Source organism: Pollicipes pollicipes, unplaced genomic scaffold (genome assembly GCF_011947565.3).
Source record: "Pollicipes pollicipes isolate AB1234 unplaced genomic scaffold, Ppol_2.1 Scaffold_4740;HRSCAF=5597_pilon_pilon_pilon, whole genome shotgun sequence".
Taxonomy (NCBI): Eukaryota; Metazoa; Arthropoda; class Thecostraca; order Pollicipedomorpha; family Pollicipedidae; genus Pollicipes; species Pollicipes pollicipes.
Genome location: NW_023596545.1, coordinates 12,920,144 through 12,940,755, shown reverse-complemented (window position 1 = coordinate 12,940,755; position 20,612 = coordinate 12,920,144). Strand labels below are relative to the sequence as shown.

The 20,612-nt window shown below is 49.2% G+C and overlaps 1 protein-coding gene across 1 annotated transcript; it reads right to left on the bottom strand.

Moving 5' to 3' along the window:
* Positions 1-729: 729 nt before the first annotated feature.
* LOC119097938 (bifunctional arginine demethylase and lysyl-hydroxylase JMJD6-B) lies at positions 730-20,610 on the bottom strand. The gene is made up of 7 exons (XM_037220881.1): positions 20,326-20,610; positions 13,494-13,618; positions 10,784-10,945; positions 6,983-7,072; positions 6,364-6,499; positions 2,953-3,082; positions 730-872 (listed from the first exon to the last, which is right to left on the bottom strand). Exons 1-7 carry the CDS (start codon positions 20,608-20,610, stop codon positions 787-789), a joined length of 1,014 nt encoding a protein of 337 aa, XP_037076776.1. The 3' UTR covers positions 730-786.
* Positions 20,611-20,612: the final 2 nt, after the last annotated feature.

Here is a 20,612-nt window from a genome sequence, read left to right as displayed (position 1 = left end):
ATGATAAACACGTTCAAGACAGTGTACTATGCAATAATCTTTGGCTCTCATGGACGTGGGCGTGATTACGACTCTGAGATCGCGGGAACAACCAGGATTGGAGAGGTGAGACTGAAATTTAGAGGAGACAACCTGAGCTGAAATTTGTATTTTGAATTGAAAGATTTAAAACAGTGTTGGTAACTGAGCTCATTTCCCGCTGTTCAGCCCACCTCCATCAACCAATTTTGTGAAATAAACCCAAATATTTTGTGCAGGTTTGTTCTTGATGAGTCATGTAGGAGTCACGACGTGCTTTTTTATCTTTACTCTCTTCGCAGATCCTAACTATTGCTGACCAAGGTAGGAAAAAACGCATCGTATTTCAAACTCCGAGCAATTAATTTGAGGGGGTCCGGTGGCGGTAATCTAACCAGAGCCGCTCACTTGAAAGTACTTGATTTTTGACTATGTGCGATTCGATCACCTCGTTCAGCATCGTTGCCTTCTGATCCTCGAGTTGAGTTCAAGAACTCTTACGACTTCGCTGCCACTGGGCTGTTGTGCTGTTATTATAAGGTCTTGGCTACCACACGTCGCGTACCCGTGGCGGTGTATGATGGTTGCCTTTGGTATTTCGCGGACCCAGCAGCCCAGCGAGAAAACGTCTCTCATTTTGTAGCTTTGCAGCAGATTTTCTCCACCATTGGCGTTTTTAGATCCACCGGAATAAGTGCCGCGTGCGGGGCGACTAGAATGCATCGCGCGGGCGTGCGCACGTCCATGCAGATGACAGCGGCGCGGGGCTCAGTCGTAGTCGGACCCGATGGTGATGCTGATCTCGTCCGACACGATCTGCGTCATGTGGTACCACATGTTGGTGTCCAGCACAACTGAAACAGTCAGACCAGAGCGCCGCTCAGTGCTGGTAGTGGCAGCGGGGCTCGACAGCCGCTGCCGGCGAGGCGTACCGGTTCTCATGCTCAGTACTGAGCGGACAGCTGGGACAATGGGCTGCAGATAACGAGGCGGTCGTCGACTTTGCTGACGGGGGTTGGGAGGGACGAGGAGAATCAGAACTGGTGCAGCTGTGGATACTGGACCGTGAGTTCAAAGCGTCAGTAGTCGGGGTTCGGTTTATCGATCGACAACATAATCAAACGCCCCAGGGATGTTCCAAGGCCCCAGGTTTTCGACTGGCACAGACGCAGCTGGAGGTCGGTTTTACCTAGTGAACGGCCCATGAAATACTTTGTTGAGCAGCGCCGGTGGAACCTGCCTGAATGTGGAAAACAATCCCTCATTTTTTACATTTACATCACCATGCAGTTGACCACCATGATCGGCCAGAAGTGGTAAAAAGCGAGGTAACCCCGTCGCTAAGCCCATTGATTATGCACACTGCGGCAGAACATTCCTTGCTTCATAGCAATGTGACTTACCTGCTGCCAATGGTTTCAACGTCATTATCCCACTTCCTAATCTCTCCCCCGCTGAAGGTGACCTGCCCAATGTGGCCTCACCCACTGATCTCCCCCTGGTTAACAGTGACCTGAGTAATGGGACCTCATTCACTGATCTCCCCCTGGTTGACAGTGACCTGACTAATTGGACCTCACCCACTGATCTCCCCCTGGTTGACAGTGACCTGAGCAATGGGACCTCACCCACTGATCTCCTCCTGGTTAACAGTGACCTGAGTAATGGGACCTCATTCACTGATCTCCCCTGGTTGACAGTGACCTGACTAATTGGACCTCACTCACTGATCTCCCCCTGGTTGACAGTGACCTCAGTAATGGGACCTCACTCACTGATCTCCCCCTGGTTGACAGTGACCTGCCCAATGTGGCCTCACTCACTGCTCTCCCCCTGGTTGACAGTGGCCTGCCCAATGTGGCCTTACTCACTGATCTCCCCCTGGTTGACAGTGACCTGAGCAATGGGACCTCACCCACTGATCTCCCCCTGGTTGACAGTGACCTGAGTAATGGGACCTCACTCACTGATCTCCCCCTGGTTGACAGTGACCTCAGTAATGGGACCTCACCCACTGATCTCCCCCTGGTTGACAGTGACCTCAGTAATGTGGCCTCACTCACTGATCTCCCCCTGGTTAACAGTGACCTGAGTAATGGAACCTCACTCACTGATCTCCCCTGGTTGACACTGACCTCAGTAATGGGGACCTCACTCACTGATCTCCCTCCTGGTTGACAGTGAACCCTGAGCAATGGGACCTCACTCACTGATCTCCCTCTGGTTGACAGTGACCTGAGCAATGGGACCTCACCCACTGATCTCCCCCTGGTTGATGGTGACCTGAGCAATGGGACCTCACTCACTGATCTCCCCATGGTTGACGGTGACCTGAGCAATGGGACCTACTCACTGATCTCCCCCTGGTATGAGGTGACCTGAGCAATTGGACCTCACTCACTGATCTCCCCCTGGTTGACGGTGACCTGAGCTAATGGGACCTCACTCACTGATCTCCCCCTGGTTGACGGTGACCTGAGCGATGGGACCTTACTCACTGATCTCCCCCCTGGTTGATGGTGACCTGAGCAATTGGGACCTCACTCACTGATCTTCCCTCTGGTTGACAGTGACCTGAGCAATGGGGACCTCACCCACTGATCTCCCCCTGGTTGATGGTGACCTGAGCAATGGGACCTCACTCACTGATCTCCCCCTGGTTGACGGTGACCTGAGCAATGGGACCTCACTCGCTGATCTCCCCCTGGTTGACGGTGACCTGAGCGATGGGACCTTACTCACTGATCTCCCCGTGGTTGATGGTGACCTGAGCAATGGGACCTCACTCGCTGATCTCCCCCTGGTTGACGGTGACCTGAGCAATGGGACCTCACTCACTGATCTCCCCCTGGTTGATGGTGACCTGAGCAATGGGACCTCACCCACTGATCTCCCCCTGGTCGATGGTGACCTGAACAATGGGACCGTACTCACTGATCTCCCCCTGGTTGACGGTGACGTCCATGCTGCGGCAGACAGACAGACACTCGCGTGGGGGCTCCAGCGTCCACATCTTGCGGCCATGCAGCTGCGCCTGCCACGACGGGTGCTTCACGTGGTCAATCTGCAGTGAAACGGCGCCGGAGGACGTTAGACCTGCAACGTGAACGGCCGACAACAATGAGGCGACATTATAAAGAACGGAACACGCCTCCATACTCCGGCAAAAAACAGTTTACAAATGTGGGTTTAGCTCGCAGTTTCACAGGTCAAGACGTCATGAAAATTCAAGCCTTCTCTTTGTTTTTGTATTTCTGCTCAACGAGTTTCGACACTTAATCCGTGTCATGCTTCTCTGCGCATTGATAGCAGTGGTCCGAGCGGGCTGAGGTTCTCTGACGCCCTGTGCCATAGAGACTGACAGCTTGTAACCTGGAAAGATCCACGGGATATATTGATCAGTTGCATGTTACCACACGGCATCTAAATAGGTCGATATTTCAACAGGCTAACACCTTAATTTTTGGGCATGTCATTCCAAACAATAAGAAGAGGAGACAGTTATTCTGCGCAGCAATGTTGCATAAAGTCATGAGATCTATCAACGCAAACATTGGTGGGCTCTACAAGCCTATCAACCAATCAGAAGCGAGATGCAGATGAGACCCCTCTCGCCCTTGGCTGATCCCTTCCCGCGACAGTATTTATGGACCTGATTGAAACGATGGTCCGATGATGACCTGCCAGGATCCCAAGGTCCACAACCAGGCATATAGATAGCATTCTCCAAAGATGGACCATGAACCACATGCTTCCGCCAAGTTTCCGCTTTTGCTAACGACTTGCGCCCAATCCCGTCCTTTACTGTGAGAAGTTCTGGCCATTATGATCACTGACACCCTTTATTGACAGCAAAAGGTGACAGAACAATGATGACGACAGCACAAAATGTCCTCCACTGCATGTTTAAAACATACGGCGTAAACCATAACGTATGAAAGTATCCATTTTCTCTTCCTTAAGCACAGACAAAGTGTTTCGGGTCACCCTCACAGCCCATAAGGACGATCAGCCTAGGAAAAAGCCCAACAAAACAAGTCAGAGGCATGGACATGCCGAACAACTTTCTCTTTGACATTGGATATCCACACTTGTTAAGCCTATTAAGCCTATTAAACTTATTAAACTGAGTGGAATTTATGAAGCTAATGAATTTTGCCGCCTCCGTGGTCTTGGGGAAAGATGCTGGATTCGTAATCCAGCGGCACTGGCTACGAGTCCCAGAGTGGGCGCATTGTTCAACCCGACTGAGATGGAAAGGCCAGCTGGCAACAAGCCAACGAGGTTCAACCCATACCCGAGGCGGCCGTGTCGCAGCATTGTGTGGCACGTAAAACCCTCCGCATTCCTGTCTGGCGAAAGGGTGGAGGCGAAATTAGCTGTTGAACTGGACGGCACGCTTGGGTGGTGGGTTCGGGGTATACGCAACAAGCTATGCTAAGCAGGTACTCTGAATCCGAAGTCACCCATATAAACCATTCGGAATAAATTTTAAAGAATGAGACTTAATAGAGCTGATAAAACTTGGTTAAGCTTATTACTTAACCCATTAAGTTTAGCAAAATTCGTTAAGCTATTTTAATGTTATTAGACTCATTAAGCTTACAAATTTAGCAAAGTTTATGAAACCTATGCTTACCATGGACCTATCCCAAGAATTAGACATGCTTTATCACCCGTTCTAGGCAATGAAGAAGTTTGCCTGGAATGGATCCACCTAATGCTGACAACGTCACCTCTGTTTCCATTCCATTTATTGACAGCACATTGACAGGAAGAGAAAATGCATCTCATAAATCTACTGAGCTGCCAATTCGTGGCATCACAGAGCGGTACAACGCTTTCAAATGGCCACCAAAATATGGCTCAGACTCGTCAAAAGATCTTTCGTTTAACGCATGATGCAACGTTTGCAGTTGAGGTCTGGCTGGTTGTTGTTGCGCTCAGCAGTTGTTCATCCCTACAGCTTGTGACACCTGCCAGGTTGATACCTTGCGGCTTATCGGAAAAAGCAGCAGAGAGCGATCGTTAAAAAAGACACGTTAGGCGTTCAAGACAATTCCAAGAGGCAAGAATCCTCCGGCCATTGCTCCTTATGGATTTCGCCATTGTACCGTAACCACCGATCTTTGTATAAAAATGCCCCTACTATGGCAAAGACGTTGCAAACTGAATTTTACGAAGTCAATAGAAACACAGAACTCTTAGCCCAACCACAACATTCAGAACCCTTCCCGACGCCCAGTCGCCTCTGTGCCATACAAGACGGCATAGTACTCAAACAAGACATGCACAATAGCATACAGACGCCTGCACCCACACCCCTGCACAATCACTCGCCCATTGCCCTCCCTCACACCGGCGGCCATGAAGTACACAGACGTCTCACACGCAGACTCACGCACACACCCGCGGAGACGCATGCGCAGCAGGCTGACTAAACTTACACTGCACCGTAACTGACTTCAGCTACTGATCGCATTGTTTGTTTCCTGTGATAGTCCACACAAATTAAAAATACGTCACGAACCGCGACTGACTTGTAGGATTACGGAATTGCTTAGCTCGAGTGATGGTGTGGACAATTTTACCATATTAGATACGCGCAAGCTGAAAGTATTGTCCAGTTGCACTGACGACGTTTTATTTAAAGAATTCGTAAGCTGTTTCGACCGATATGTGGCATGCGTATATACCCATCATTGAGGACTGTTATACTCGTCAACAAAACTGCCAAACGTCTTGCATTCTGACTTTGTTTTGCTGGTCCTTACCATCTCTGATGAAGGACCGCACCAGAAATAGGATGTTTCATGTACAACTATCAATACCAAAGTAGCAAAACGCAAGCATGCATATATATATATATATATATATATATATATATATATATGATGTGTGTATACATGTATATGCTATATGTGTACATTTGCGTGGGTATGTATGTGTAATAGATCTTTCAGATTGAGCAAAGGAACATCATTTCTGCTCATTGTTATACTGGCATTTTTGCGCTTATATTAAATTTATCCAGCATGGCTGCCGCAATACCGGACAGTCGATACAGGGCGGTCTCTTAAGTAGGCTTAGTAGGAAGTGTTTTAAGGATGGGCTGCTTGGGATGGTAATTGTCCATGATTATTATCATGCTACGGCTGCCCAAAACAAAAAAAAATCTGGGTTTCCTTCTTGGATCAAAGTTAGGAGGGTTCATCGGAGATTTAGGGTCTGTCTCTGTATGCGACGCCCATAGAAGTAATGTTAAATTCCACTAGGGTGGCGGAGTCCTTTGCTATATGTGTCAAACACATGTTGCAAAGGGACAACAGTGACTGTGCAACTAACATGCAAATGTGCGCCGAATCCGGGCGTGCCCATGAAGATCCAGTCGAGTCGGCTCAACTCGGCCGTCTCCGGCAGGAAGTAAGGCCGGGTGTAGTGGCGGCGCAGTTCGTTCCCCGCCGCCGAGTCGCAGCTAGACCTGCCCAGCAGAAGGTCTTGGGCTCGAATCTTCCGGTGGATGAATATTTCGGTTTGGCCCTAAGCAGCGCTAAATTGGCAACGTTGCCGCGTTAACCATGCATTATGCGCCCACGAAGTGTTCACCGAAGCATTTACTGACACACATGAGGCACACTTAAGGTGCATACAGATGCTTCCAATATCCGACGCATCAGTCAGCATAACGTTGAAACAGACCTGTAACAGCAATTTCCTTACCTTGTTGGTGTATTTTTCCCCAATTCAGGATACTAATAATAAAGCGTGCAGCTGTATCTCAGAAGGAACATCCACTGGAAATCCCACAACCACAGATTTTGTTCTGCAAACCACTAAGCTACGTGTCCCTCAGGCTTGAATTCTAAAGTAAAAACAGGGCTTAGCCTGAGCTGCCGTGCAGAACTGGCCGCACGGCCGCGGTCAGCCCCGCCGGCGCCGCTGCGGTGGCGAAGGTGACCCCTACCAGCCGATGTACCACGGCTCCTCGCCCTTCTGCATGTTGGCCCGGGCCGCCGACATGGAGAACACGTCACTCAGGCCGTCGAAGTCAGTCCTGCAGCACGGAGAGCGGCACATGAGCGTCCGCGAGTCGACGGCGGACGGAGCGGCTGCCGTTTTGCGGCGTGGTGTGTTTCAGGCTGGGGCCGAGGCCATTTTTGGAGTGTTTGGAGTCGACAGCCGTGAACATGTGGGGGTGTAACGTGAAGGGGCTATGGCACTGACGTTTGAAACATAACGGGACTGGGCCTTGCTGCTGCGGGAAAGATGAAAGCCGTTCAATTCAGAAACAGCTGAGACGCATGTGTACAACCGAACGACATATCAATGTTTTACACCACCAGTGTGAAAATCCAGGCGAGGCTGAACAAGGTTAGGTCGTTGATATGGGGTAGGTCACTCATGTGGGCTGATACCGTAGGTAAAGACAGAGGAAGTGACGGTCAAACTACCACCGGTTCCTGTCCCTGATCTGAACTATTCTGAGGTCTGCTCCAAAGCGTTCCACCATCGAGCGCATCCCGACGACTTCAGATGCTGAGCTGACCAGGACAATGCCGGGTGTCAGGAGATATGCTGTGTCACGAAAATCTGCCTACCTACCTATCATCCTACCTGCATGCCAGAGGGGAGCGTAAGCACGTGAGCGCACCAAGTTGCGTTGTGCGGTGTACGGGGTTTCCAGGCACCCAGTGAAACAGACGTCGTAATCGTGCTGCGTGCCGCTACGCGGACGTCGCTGGCCGTTGTTTATGCTTATGCTTAATCATCGTTGTTTCATTAGGTCCTTACCCCGCCTACGTATTCAAATATGATAGTCTACGAATTGGACAATACTATCCTTCCCGTTCTTTTGAGACTTGTGCCGGAGCCAACAATCGAACAGCTGTGGACTGTTCCACATGTACGCACAGGTGTATTCTCGATAGGACTGTCATGCCAGAATCTATCCTTAGCAGTTTTGCATGGCCTGGTTAAGATACCACGTTACCTTCATACCACGTTGAATTATATTTCTTGGTCCCGCAACCATGAAAACGTGTTGCCTTTTCAGTACTTTGAGGCATCAGCTCGGCGTGGCCACAGCATAGAACTACAAATAAGCGAAATAGCTCTGAGGAGCTAACACCACTCTTGCTCACTTATTCGACGCCAAAGTTCCGGTCAGTCAATGCTATGCTTCATTTGCGAGTGAATTAACTCTGACTATCTTATTGCGGTGTCATAATGACTTTCCATGTTTACCCAAGCGGTTTTTGCAAGCGCATTCAAAACGTCGGAGCCTGGCGCTCTGGCACTGGTTAAGTTTATCGGGGGGTTGATGGCATACGTTTTGTCAAAGCTTGAGTTCACCACATCATCCAGAGTCAGCTCCAGGACAGGTGTTTGGAAGACAAGTTTGAATGAAACACGGCCTGCTGAAGGCGGTTGTCTCGTCCAATGTTTTTTGACTGCACCCGACAGGTGTTTGACCGAAGTGAGGTGTAGCGAAGACTATATATATATATATATATATATATATATATATATATATATATATATATATATACATATTATTTGGAATAGCCGTCCAGTAGCATCGTTTTTTTCCAACCCACAGGATCATGTAAATCGAGAATGACCACACCTTAAAGGCGTATACGCTATATGCACACGAACAAGGGCGGCGTCAGTCAGTACCGGTAGGAGGCGAATATTGCGGATGGACTTCATCCCAAATGGCAATTTTCGTGCAATCGTCATCGTTTGGCATAAAAGCCCATGCACAAAGCACTTCGGTCAGCTTCCGCTCAGGCCGGCGTCAGCTGTCATTAGTTCTGAGGATGTCTGGGTGGTGTTCAGCTGCCACCCACTCACGCATCAAAACCCGAGTCTTCTCCTTGGGGTGAATCGGTGTATTCTATCCAGGATCTAGCTAACAAACAATTGTTCTATAAAAAAAATTGGCCGTTGTCAAGTTTGGTTCGCGACTGACGAACCTGACCACGGCCGGATAATGAAATGCCCTAAACGTTGCGTACATACTGACACAACAGATGAAGACTATAGTCCAAACAACTCTTCCATCCGGGTTACTTCGTCTCACTAATTCCTTCAAACTGAGTGCTATATATACTTATGAAAAAAATTTTCACGACCAACCTATTGCCTGTTTATGATCATCCGTCTATAATTTCAACTATCGTTTCGCAAGCGTCTGATAAAACCCAATGGAGCCAGGTTCCAGGTGACCAAATAGTGATATTCCAATAACGCGACTGCACTGTGCACACCGACGCGCAAATGTGTTCACGGCTGGCTTTAGTGGTTCTCAAACTGACGGCCTTATTTACAGTGCCTACAGCAGCCACCGTAAAAAGCAACTCAACATAGGATCTCTACGAGTCAAAATGGGCCCGTGTAAGGCCAGAGCGGGCTCTTTTCAAGCCAAAAGGGCCCCTCTATATGCCAGAAAGAGACTCTCGGCTGGTTAGTATGGGCCTCCATAGTCGATAATATGCCTTCTATAAGTCAGAGTGGACTCTTTAGAGGCTGGAATGGCCCCTCCTCAGCCAATAATGGCTCCTCTACGGGCCGGAATGGGCACTGTACAGTCGATAGTGGGCCCTGTGCAAGCCAGAAGGAGCCCCTGCGCATGTCATAATGAACCCTCCAAAGTCGGTGATAGAAGATCGACAGATCAGAATGGGTCCTCTAAAGGCCACAATTGGGTCTTCACAGTCAATAATAGGCCATCTGTAGGCCAAAATGGGTCCCCTACAGGCCAGCATGATGGGAACTGCAGTCAATAATGGGCTCTCTACGAACCTGAATGGGCCCCTCTGCTGGCCAGAATACGTCATGTACGGGCCAGAATGAGCCCTCGACAGTCAATACAGGACGCTCTACACGTCAAATGGGCCCGCTATAGGCCAGAATACGCCATCCAGTTAATGTTAGGCCCTCTACGGATCAGACTGGGCCTTTACAGGCCAGAATGGGTTCTTCACAGCTAATAATGGGCTTCGTTCAGGCCGGAATGGGCCCTCGATAGGCTCAGAAGTGCCCTCTTTGGTCAGAATGGGTCCTAAAAAGGCCAGAATAAGTCCTCGACAGGTCAGAATGAGCCTTTACATGCTTCCATAATCTCTTTACGGTTCAGAATTACCCTTGACAGACCAGCATGAGCCTCTACAGGCCCTGCAAGTTGGGAGGTGAGTTGCACCCACTGCCCCCAGCCCCCTTCCCGCGTCCTTATGCACGCAGGATATCGCAATAGGGGGGGGGGGGGGGTCAACTCAAAATCGCTCACGGAAAATCTACGTTGGCGTGATGGGAGCTGCTTATAGGGCATATAACATAATTGCATGTTTTCAATCTCATTTTTGTTGCGTATCTGTCACTTCTTTTTGCATGCATTTTCAGTTTTTCAGGGACATTCATGCGCGTAAAAAATTGATGAGATGGATGACGGGGATGAGAAGTCCATGGATCACCGGCAGGGGCGTCAGTTCTCACCGTACCGCCTGCGTCGACCATTCTGTTACCTTTCGAACTTACCGGGGTCCAAACCACACCACCGAGGTTCTGTCACAAACATGTTATGATCACGTGTCCACATCATGACTTCAGCGTCTCAGAAAATCATCGTGCGTGATCTCACTCTACCAACTGTTCAGACCGCTGCAAACCTGAAGTTCCATCTGTCCTGTACTGTCTGTTCTGAAGTTTTGTCCGGGGTGCAGTCATGACCAGCGCCAACCGAAGCTCTCCGGGAGCGGCTCACTTGTATGGGAAGAACTGGCAGCCCCTCTCCGTGCTGTCCGCCGCGAGTCTCCCCGAGCTTTCCGCATACAGCTCCTTGAAGAACTGGAAGTTGAAGACGGCGGGGGCCGTCCAGTTGGCGGTGCCGTCCGTGATGATGACGGGTCGGCCCGAGTACGCGTACCTGCGACGCCAAGGGTCAAGGTCAGCCGGGTCACACGCCGGACACCGCCCGATATCGACTCGTCTGGCGTGATGCAGGATGGCAAAGCAGGATGGTAAACAGCCATACTGCCTTTGTGTGAGTCCGCTTCGTTCAACACGATGCTGTGATATCAAATGCCCCAATGGCACAAATAGACAGACGCAGTCAAGGGCTTTTGAGGAGCGGCTGGTACTAAACGATTCCTCATCTGAATATGTAAATGTGCGTGGTCGACAGGTCGGTCGCAGATATAGGAACTGAAACCGGCGTAAACCTGTGGGTGCAGCTATATGTATGCATATATATATATATATATATATATATATATATATATATATATATACACTGGGTGATCAGGACAAGATGCGTATATAGTATTAACGTGTGATACGATGTGGGCAATGAGGGCGAAAGTCGGACATCAAATTGAGAGTCGTAGCTAGGCGAGGAAGCCAAAACAAGTGGCGTAAGTTCCCCCCGCCATAACATTGCGACAAAGCATTCGGTGACCCGGCACCCGTTGGTCGCTGTCGTGACTCAGATAATGCATGTTCGTGTTTGCAATCCAGCCGAGCCGTAGATAAGTACCCTAATCGTCGTCGTTGTCCCGACCGGCCTGCGCCGCTCCGCTCAGACCAGACCGCTCCGCAGGTGTGCTGGCGTTTGGCCAGAGTACGTCACATCACGTTGTAGCTGGTGATCGCTCTGTTCCTTCATAACTGCACTGGATGGTGGAATCCACATATTTATTTTGCACGAGTGTACGTGGCGTTATGCAAAAGTCACCTTGGGGTCCTCGAGTGACTGGCCGGTTTTGAAGGGAAATTGTGCGGTCATGGGCCACAAAACACCGGGAAAGTCATGAGCTTCTTACCTTGGGTCTAATGGGCTCTGGAGCGAAACCTCACCATGGAATCGCGCCCTGATCGTACAGGCACTCGCCCTGAGCGCCTTCCCGGACACATTCATCTGTACCGAGACGATTCATCGCCGTCTACCACCCAATGAAGCGATCTAACAGCCCGACGTCCCCACCGGACAATCCAGCAGCCAGTGCCGGAAATAGCGCTGCCTCCAGTCGGGGGGACGACTGCAGATCGTAGGCGAAAGCCCAGCTTAAAGTGCAGGAAGTCGTCCAGCGGGTGGCCACACCGTCAGCGTCAGCTCTCCGCTCATGGGGCGCCACCTCCCGCCGGGCGCCAGCTGAGCCACCAGGCGTGTGAGCGCTTCCGGGTGCACTACGCGCGAGCCCGCCAGAGGCAGCGACGCTCGCTGCCCCAGGGTAGCTGGACTGGTGCAGGTGTTGCGCCACACGCCGGCCACTCGCACCGGAGCGCATTCTTCCGGCAACATCTAGCGCAATATTCAGCCTAACGATGAAGAAAAACGTTGGACAGGGAAGACGCTGGGTTGTGTGATGGTCTACGCTTTGCGTGGATTCATGTACTTAATGGCAATGCCGCTTGCCGACTTTGTAGAACATTTCCCGTTGACACTCTGGGATGTGAAATTTCTTTGTTGCAAAAGGATGTACCACACGGTCGGGAAACAAGCCCGAAGCAAAAACAGGCTGCAAGGCAAATCAAGGCAGTCCGGCGATACGTGATCAACACCATTTGATGAAGGCCATAAAAGTCGTTTGCTTGGGCTGATGTGTGGGTTTATGTGTGGGTTCATGCGTGGGTTAATGTGTGGGTTCATGCGTGGGTTAATGTGTGGGTTCATAAGTGAGCTCATGTGTGGGTTAATTTGTGAGTTCATATGTGGGTCCACGTGTGGGGCCCGAGCGCAGCCAGTTTCGGACGTTCGGACGCGGGCCACCGATGCGCTCGTTTTGAATATGTTTCCTGATTAATGTTGGATATCGACAGAGGAAAAATGCATGAATTCAGCTGCACAGCATAGACAAATGCATAATCTATACATCGCAATATGCTCCAAACACTGTCCAACCCACTGCTACGCCAGAAATCGATCGAGAAAAGTTCAATGTCAATTCTTCCGAGACCTCGCGGCCTCGAGGGCCGCTAGCTGCGCCGTCTCTGGGATGGAGTGGAGGTAGACCGTGAAACTACGGGGGTGGGTAGTCAGGCTCGCTCTGCCCAGCATGTGCGCAAAGTGTTTTCTTTTGGAAATATTTCGGTCACGGTTGCCGAAAACATAAATCGTAATCTTTTGTTTCGCAGACCTAAATCGCCGAGCCTGTCCAGACCCAATGGTTTAATGCTTTTGGCGGTGTGGTCCGTGAACTAAGATGGGATCGCTTCTTCAATAAGTCTGCGTGCTAAGCCCTCGAGAACAACGGATTATAAACATTAAAGACATTTGTGTGAGTTCCAAGACGTATCTAGGGCCTAATAGCTTACCATCCGGTGTGATTCACAACATGATAGGTCAAGGATCGGGTTTCTGATGTACGCATACGAGTTTCTGGACGTGAGGCAAGGCGACGTGATCAGAATAGAACTACTAATACGGAAGGCGTTTGTGTCTATTTTTACCATGTCAACAGTTGAGCTTTGCTTACTTGAGCTCGAACTCTTGCGGAGTGATGTTGGAGACCCGGTCCACGTCCAGCACATCTGAGCACCTGCTGCAGTTGTTTGGCGTCGCCGTCAGGTCGGCCATTATCGGATGCATCTCGATCATGCACTGTCGACCCCACAGCTCGCGTCAGCAGCCGTAACAACATCTCCAGCACGAACTGGCCGCAGCACATGTGCAAGTGAGAGCAGCGGCAACATCCCGGCGCACACTCCTGACATCACTTGCGCTAGTCAGTTGTAGCGGCAGCATTGCGACCGCGCATTGCCGAAAAACACCCAGTATGCGCTTGCATGGCGGTTTGCCTGCATGTGAGCCCAAATTCGAGCCGGCGATGCTAGAGAAGGCACGGCCTTCCGTGTAACTGGGGTGCGGCCAAGAGTTTGGGCGTGGTCTCCATAGCAGCCCTGAGTGTGGTATGAGCGTGCTCCCTTTGCAGTTCCGTGGGCGTGGTCTCGGATGTCACCGCACTTTGTGCTATGAATAGGTCTCCAGTGCTCGAGGGTGCAGTCCCCGTTTTGCCGGCGTGTACTTCCTCAGTGTAGTACCGACCGTAAGCATGGCCTTCTGTGCAGCGGCTCTTTATGCCATCCCATCGACTTTCACAACTAGTGCTTTAAACGGGGAAACCTGTTTGAGGCAAGACCAGCCCATCCAGTTCCAAGCTCGGTGACCTCAATTAGGGCCGCTCTCCAGAGTGGGGACCAGCTCTACACGCGCGTATGGCAGCACTGACATGATGGTATGCGCCTGGACCCTACGGGCGTGTCCGGGATCCCATAGGGCTCCAGGCTTATGGCATCCCTGGAACGGACACTAGGATCTTTTTTTGGGGGGCTCCAGGGCATGTCCGCTGACAAGGGCGTCAAAATGGGGTTTCCAAAATCGCATCATATGTGGAGCCCTATGGCCTGGCAAAACCACAACAGGGACAAACACGGCGTGTTGACATTGGTAAAGAGTGTGGCCCGAGTGTTCATGCACCCTGTGGACCTCGCTATCCTCCCAGCCCAAGACTTCTTTTGCTGTTTTTCCTTTGTATGTCGGCGCTATCGGCTGTAAGTATTCACTTTACTGGGTCCCCATCATTTCCCCAGTTTCCTTCAAATAACTGGGATCTCGTGTAGCTTATAAGCCGTCTACCAAGCTTTGATGTTTGGGAGCTGCAGAATGAGCATATTGCCATAAAACTGTCTTTGGTCGTATATATATATATATATATATATATATATATATGCAAGGTAATTGAAATGTTTGAATGTATATGTACTTGATGTACATGAACTTGCATATATATATATATATATATATATATATATATATATACGCATCGTAATCCAAAATGTTATGCATTACATTACAGAGCTGTGTGTACCTGGCCCGCACAGAGGCACTGAAGTGTGTGGAACGGTCAAACCGCGGAAATGTCATACACGGCTCACCATCTATTCAGTTATATGAAAACCGGTGACGCGGTTTTCGGCCGAGTGCGCAGACATGGCCCACGAGATCGCTACGTGATGCTCGTGCTTATATAATACAAATGAACACACAAGTGAACACTTATAATACAAATACAGATGGTGCCGCAGGCATGCCTGCAGCGAAAACTGTTTTCGCCTTTGTGAGAGCGAAAGCAGTCTCCGTGACAAATAATCGATGCCAGAAATGTTGTCTCTAAGCAGGCGCCCGCCAGTCAAATGCGTTTAGTAGCACCTGACACGGATGGGCGCATTCATTAGCTCGTTGATGGCGCCATGGACCGGCCAATAACACGCGTAAAATGGTGAAGGGTCTCCCACAGCATTCGTTTTACCGTCCACACAGATTGCAAGCGAAAATAGCAGTATTTATTTCCTCACCCAGCCCGAGTGCTCTTAGGTGAGATACGGGCTGCAGTGACGCTAGAAACGCTAGCAAACTTTCGAAGATAGAATACGCTTAACGGAATGAAACTGACATGTTGCATGGTTTTCGCCAAAGCATGCTACGAATTAGCGTACTCCCCTAGAGAAAAAAGTTTATTTCCCTTTACTTCAGTAGTCAAACGCCTGGCGCTCTTCCCACGATAGCGTTATGGCATATGTAGCTTGAAATAATTGGCAAAAAAGCCTCTTTATTCTTCAGAGGGAATTAGAATAAATTATATAGGATATTACTGAAGGACAGGACAGTGCGTTTTCAAAAAGCGGCTTTTAAACTCAGCAAGTTTTGAACTAACAAAATGCTGTTTATTTTCTGTTTCATCTTCGCCCGTACGGCTATGAACTACTACAATGCGATAAGAAAGGTTTCACTATCACATACTCGCATGAAAAAGGACCCCATTCTAAGACCTCAAATTTCGGGGTTGTAAGATAGGCAGGCAAAACTACTGATAAAGCAGAACATATCAAGGAAATCAGGAGATTTTTCCGTAACTTTCGAACCAAACGGTTTTAGGCACGGCTCATGCCTTAAGCCCTCGCTGAACTCGGGGACCTGACAGCTCTCGACCTTGGAACAATATTACAGCTGATACGGCTGGTGCTCTCCTCCTATGTTCTCCAGCCTTCCAAGTCTGACAGGCACTGAGGAAATGCTGGTTGTTGTGTTGAACGACTCATTGTTTGGTCGGTATGTTTGAAGAAAAACCAATGAAGGAGCGAAAAAATCTGTCGATGTTATTGTATTCATTAATGAGGTGTCAGAGACGGCAAGGTAATCTTTTCATACCTCCAGGCAAAAAAGACGACCATTAGGCATTGGTTAAATAAAGGAGCACGCAACGTTTCCGGAACGACATCACGCAAGGAGTGTCTCACGAGTCGTGGATGGTTGACTTGAAGTCAGAAAACAAGGATGGAGATGCGCCACTGCGAACAGGCTCGTATGACTTTGCCTCACGCATTTGACACGCTGCAATTTACAGCACCTCTTCTCCAGCAGTCAACGTGCGTATGGCTGGTATTTGCTAGCATTTACCTGCTGTATGTGTACTAATGCCGCATGCTCCACCGAGCCTCCCCGGAGTGGCACGACACAAAATCAGAGCACACCGTGAACAGCAGGCGCCCAAGCCGACACAGCACGACAGAATGACGACAGAAAGGCATGACTAACAGTTACTGAACACAAAGTGCAGCTGGCATATGGCCTGCAAGATCAGGTGGCAAATGCTCCATTTGCGTACACACCTCGGTCCATCTCGCCGTTTGAAGAACGCCCCCCCCCCCCCCCCCCCCCCACCACCACCAACAGCATAGTTTGTTGCAACCAGCTTCAGTGTTTCGGGTGCATCTCCGATATTTTGATGCGTCGTAATGCAATTTAGGCTAGCTTGATTTGATACCACTGTTCTCCAGAACGTAAAGTTTAAAATTCGTGTCGGGTCGCCAGGTTCCTGTCAGGTAAACGGCCAATGACCTCGTTCCGAAAGCCCTGCAGTGTAAAAATGTGGAAAATGAAAACTTCGTCACGTATCATGAGCTCGGCGCATATTTGTTTTAGTCCAGTGGTGATGGAGGTGTGAAGTAGCTACGTACAACACGCCATCAAAGCCCACGACGTTTGCGAAAGTATTCCTGGACAATGTCAAGCAACAAGTCAAGTAGAAAACTGAGTCAAATTAGCCCTCCAACCGTCGCGTCATGAACCAAGACAACGAGAACTAGTCGCCTCAAATTATCCCTTGGAAGTGAAGGATGAAGCGCTTCTGCCTGCATCGGTCCCACTCGGAAGTCGCGCGTAAAGGTACACAGAGATGGAAAATATGTTGCTTGAGTTCGTTTTACATGACCTGACGTTATCTTTCCAGACATTCTGTGGTAAAGCGCTGTAGATGCTGTGCGCAGCTGTTGCCCTTTTTTGTAGACGTCAGCTGGAGTCAGCTGTTCAGAATGCGGTGAGTCAGTTAGATTCACTCTGCTCTCCTGAAATTCATCACAAGTTTGACTGCGATTCCCCAAATAAACAATTCACCGGAAGCAGTCATGTGAATCAGATCGTCCCCTTTGACGAGCATACATTCGGCCGCTGTCTGACACAGGAAACACATTTAATTGCACGTGATAGCATCTACGATAAGGCCTCCGCAAAAGGACGAAAGGTTCCAGTAGCTAATGGCGGCGGCACTCACGCGCAACACAACACCATGGTACGACATGGTACGGAGTGAACCGAGTGCAAGGCGCTCACATCAGGTAAAAGGTCGCCAAGAGTCTTTCGCCGAATTTGGTATAGCCGTCTTTTAGAACGAAGTCTTGGTTGTCAGATAGATTTCAACACGCCCTCGGGTGAGGGACATGTTGAGTCCCCAAAGGTTTTTTTTCCAGAATGATTTCCGGAGGTCGAAGCGCAACAGCGCAAAACGCCAAACTTTGTTTAGCTATAGAAAATTGAATAGCGGATATTTTACGGTAAAAAATTGATATACCTTGTAGGGTCGTTGATTTATGGCAAGTAAACGACGGGCCATGGCTGTCACCGAAGGGCATTTCTAGGGAATAGCTTAATGTGATGCAACAGTGGAATGTTAGACAAAGGCGTAGGTATTTGATATAGTTTCTTAGGCGACAAAAGGTATTGAGGTCAGAACGAGGTCAAAACTAGCCTGCTTTTTTACCCGAGAGCTTCGTTTTAAAAGGTAGTTTCTGATGCTCATTTCCAATTTGTTGACAACAGGAACCGCACCAATACGTTCCACGGATTCTTTAATGATCAGAGTAGATCACTGACTAAAAATGACCCAGGCCAAAATAATATTTTAGTAATATATCGCCTGGCGTAATCCCTGGTGCTTGACAAATCCCTGGTGAATGACAAAACAGGAGCAATGTCGTAGGTGTTTGGTCACCTTGGCCTCATAAAAGTCAGAAAGGCCAATGACATTAGTGACCTTTTGCTAGAACAGTTATGCAGCTTCGCGGCGGTTGCATGAGGTCTGGGGGCACTTAAAACATCAATCTGGAGTTTAACCTTGTTTGACCTTATTTGTCCCCAGGTATGAATCTCAAATTTTGACACGAGTAAGTTCACGTACAGGCCAACCCATCCCACGAATTTGGTATTGCCAGCTGTCTGAATTTTTAAGATTTTAGCGTGGTCAAATTGCCTCCTGCCCGAGTGAAGGTTATCCAACCGGCCGCCCGGGCGCGTGTCTATGCAATGTTACATTGTGTGGATTGGTGCTGAGAGCATAACCTTTCCAAAAAAGCGCATTTACTTCTTTCCATAAAAAAGAGATCGAAATGTAGATCCCAGCCTGATGTTAACATCGGCCATACAACAGATTCAGATCTGATGCAAACTCAGTGAACTGTTCTGCACCAGGCGATGTTGGGACAGACGCGGGCTGTGTGCTCATAAGGGCGGGGGGGGGGGGGGGGAGGGCATTTCGCCGTGATTGGGCCAGAACTTCGAACGGCGTTGGGTGTTGTGGGGTCCAAAAGTAAGCTCGGACGCAGGGTGCGTACGTCTATTGGCTGAGTGCATGGGGGGTTAAGCGCAAGTGCACATGCGAGTGCATGTCATGGTTATGCACGAGAAATTAGTGGTAACGTAATGATAACATAGCTTTAAAATTGGAAAATGGCACGTATATTAGGTTCAAATAAATATGTAGTTATATATATATATATATATATATATATATATACATACATATATATATATATATATATATATATATATATATATATATATATATGCCTACAAATAGAATTCCAGGTCTCAGGAGCCGTCCATAACTTACATTACGTATGCAGGGAGGGAGAGTTTTGATGAAGTGTAACGGAAGTATAACAAGGGAGGGTGTTGAAGATTTTAGAAAGTGTTGTGGGACTGTTAAAAAGTGACGTTACGCTCAGGTGCGTTTGCAAATCATTTAAAAAACATGTTTAAAAATAATCAAAATCTTACAGTACGATCCCGTTGGCTACCTCTCATTGCCAGCAAGACGTCCCTTATTTGTTTCGCATCTCTAGCTTAGTTTTATAGGCTAAACGAATGTTACTGTTCTGGTTCGTTGCAATTAACTGAGGGTTACCAGGGAGGATGTTTCAACCAGCGCAAAATGTGAGTAACCAAGGGAAGTAATGATAAAAGATGGTCAACAATTCTTAACGCAATTTATGAACGGCCTCCTACTCAATCACCATTTAGGGGTAATACATTAACACGCAACAATTCAGTCTATATATATATATATATATATATATATATATATATATATGCACGTTTGTATTCATGCATGCATGTATCATGTATGTATGTATATATGTGTACATGCATGCATGCCTACATGTATGTATCTATGTATGCATGTATGTATGTGCTCTTCTGAAGCATGACCCGGTGGCAGCGTGATCTGCATGTGGCATGATCCAGTGATAGCCAGGCTGGATGAAATCCGGACCCTCGTTCGTCTAACTTTTTAGTAAACAGCTCTGTAGATCGCTTTTAAAAAACATAAACTTATGGGATTGTTGATGCTTGCTAGCAACGTTCTTAATTTCAGATCGTCGTTCTGAAAGAAAGCTGTCTGCAAATTACACGCATGCTTCAGAGCGCTCGGCTTACGCCTCAGCATAGCAAGGATGTGAGCCTGCACGGCGATCGTGACAGACCGTGGATGTGCCGCTTTGCGCAAGGGGCCGCCTTAATTGGTGTGCACATTTCAATCACGCTGCCTGAAGCACGCCGCTTGAAGCGCGTGACGTATTTGTAGCACGACACCGGCAGCGGCCCTCCTGACCGAGCAGCACTGTAACACGACAAGCGAACACCTCACGACGAACGCGCACCCTGGAGCCCTGCATGCTCGCCACTGTACCCACCGGCTCATTCTCCACGTCGAGACCCTCCACCCACAAGATGAGCCGCGACAGGCCTTGCACTGTGTACAGCTCCTGGTGGACGAAGACGGCCAGTAGGATGGCTAGTAGGCCGGGTAGCAGCCAGGGCTGCCAGCGGGGCTGCTTGCCGCTCGCTGCCCGCTGCAGCCGGTCGTAGCCGGACAGGCTGCGCAGTTGGGCCGGCTCCACGTGCAGCTGCCGGCAGCGCGCCAGGATGGCCGCCACGCGGCCGCCCAATTCCTTCCCGTCCGGCTCTGTGCGGGTCATCA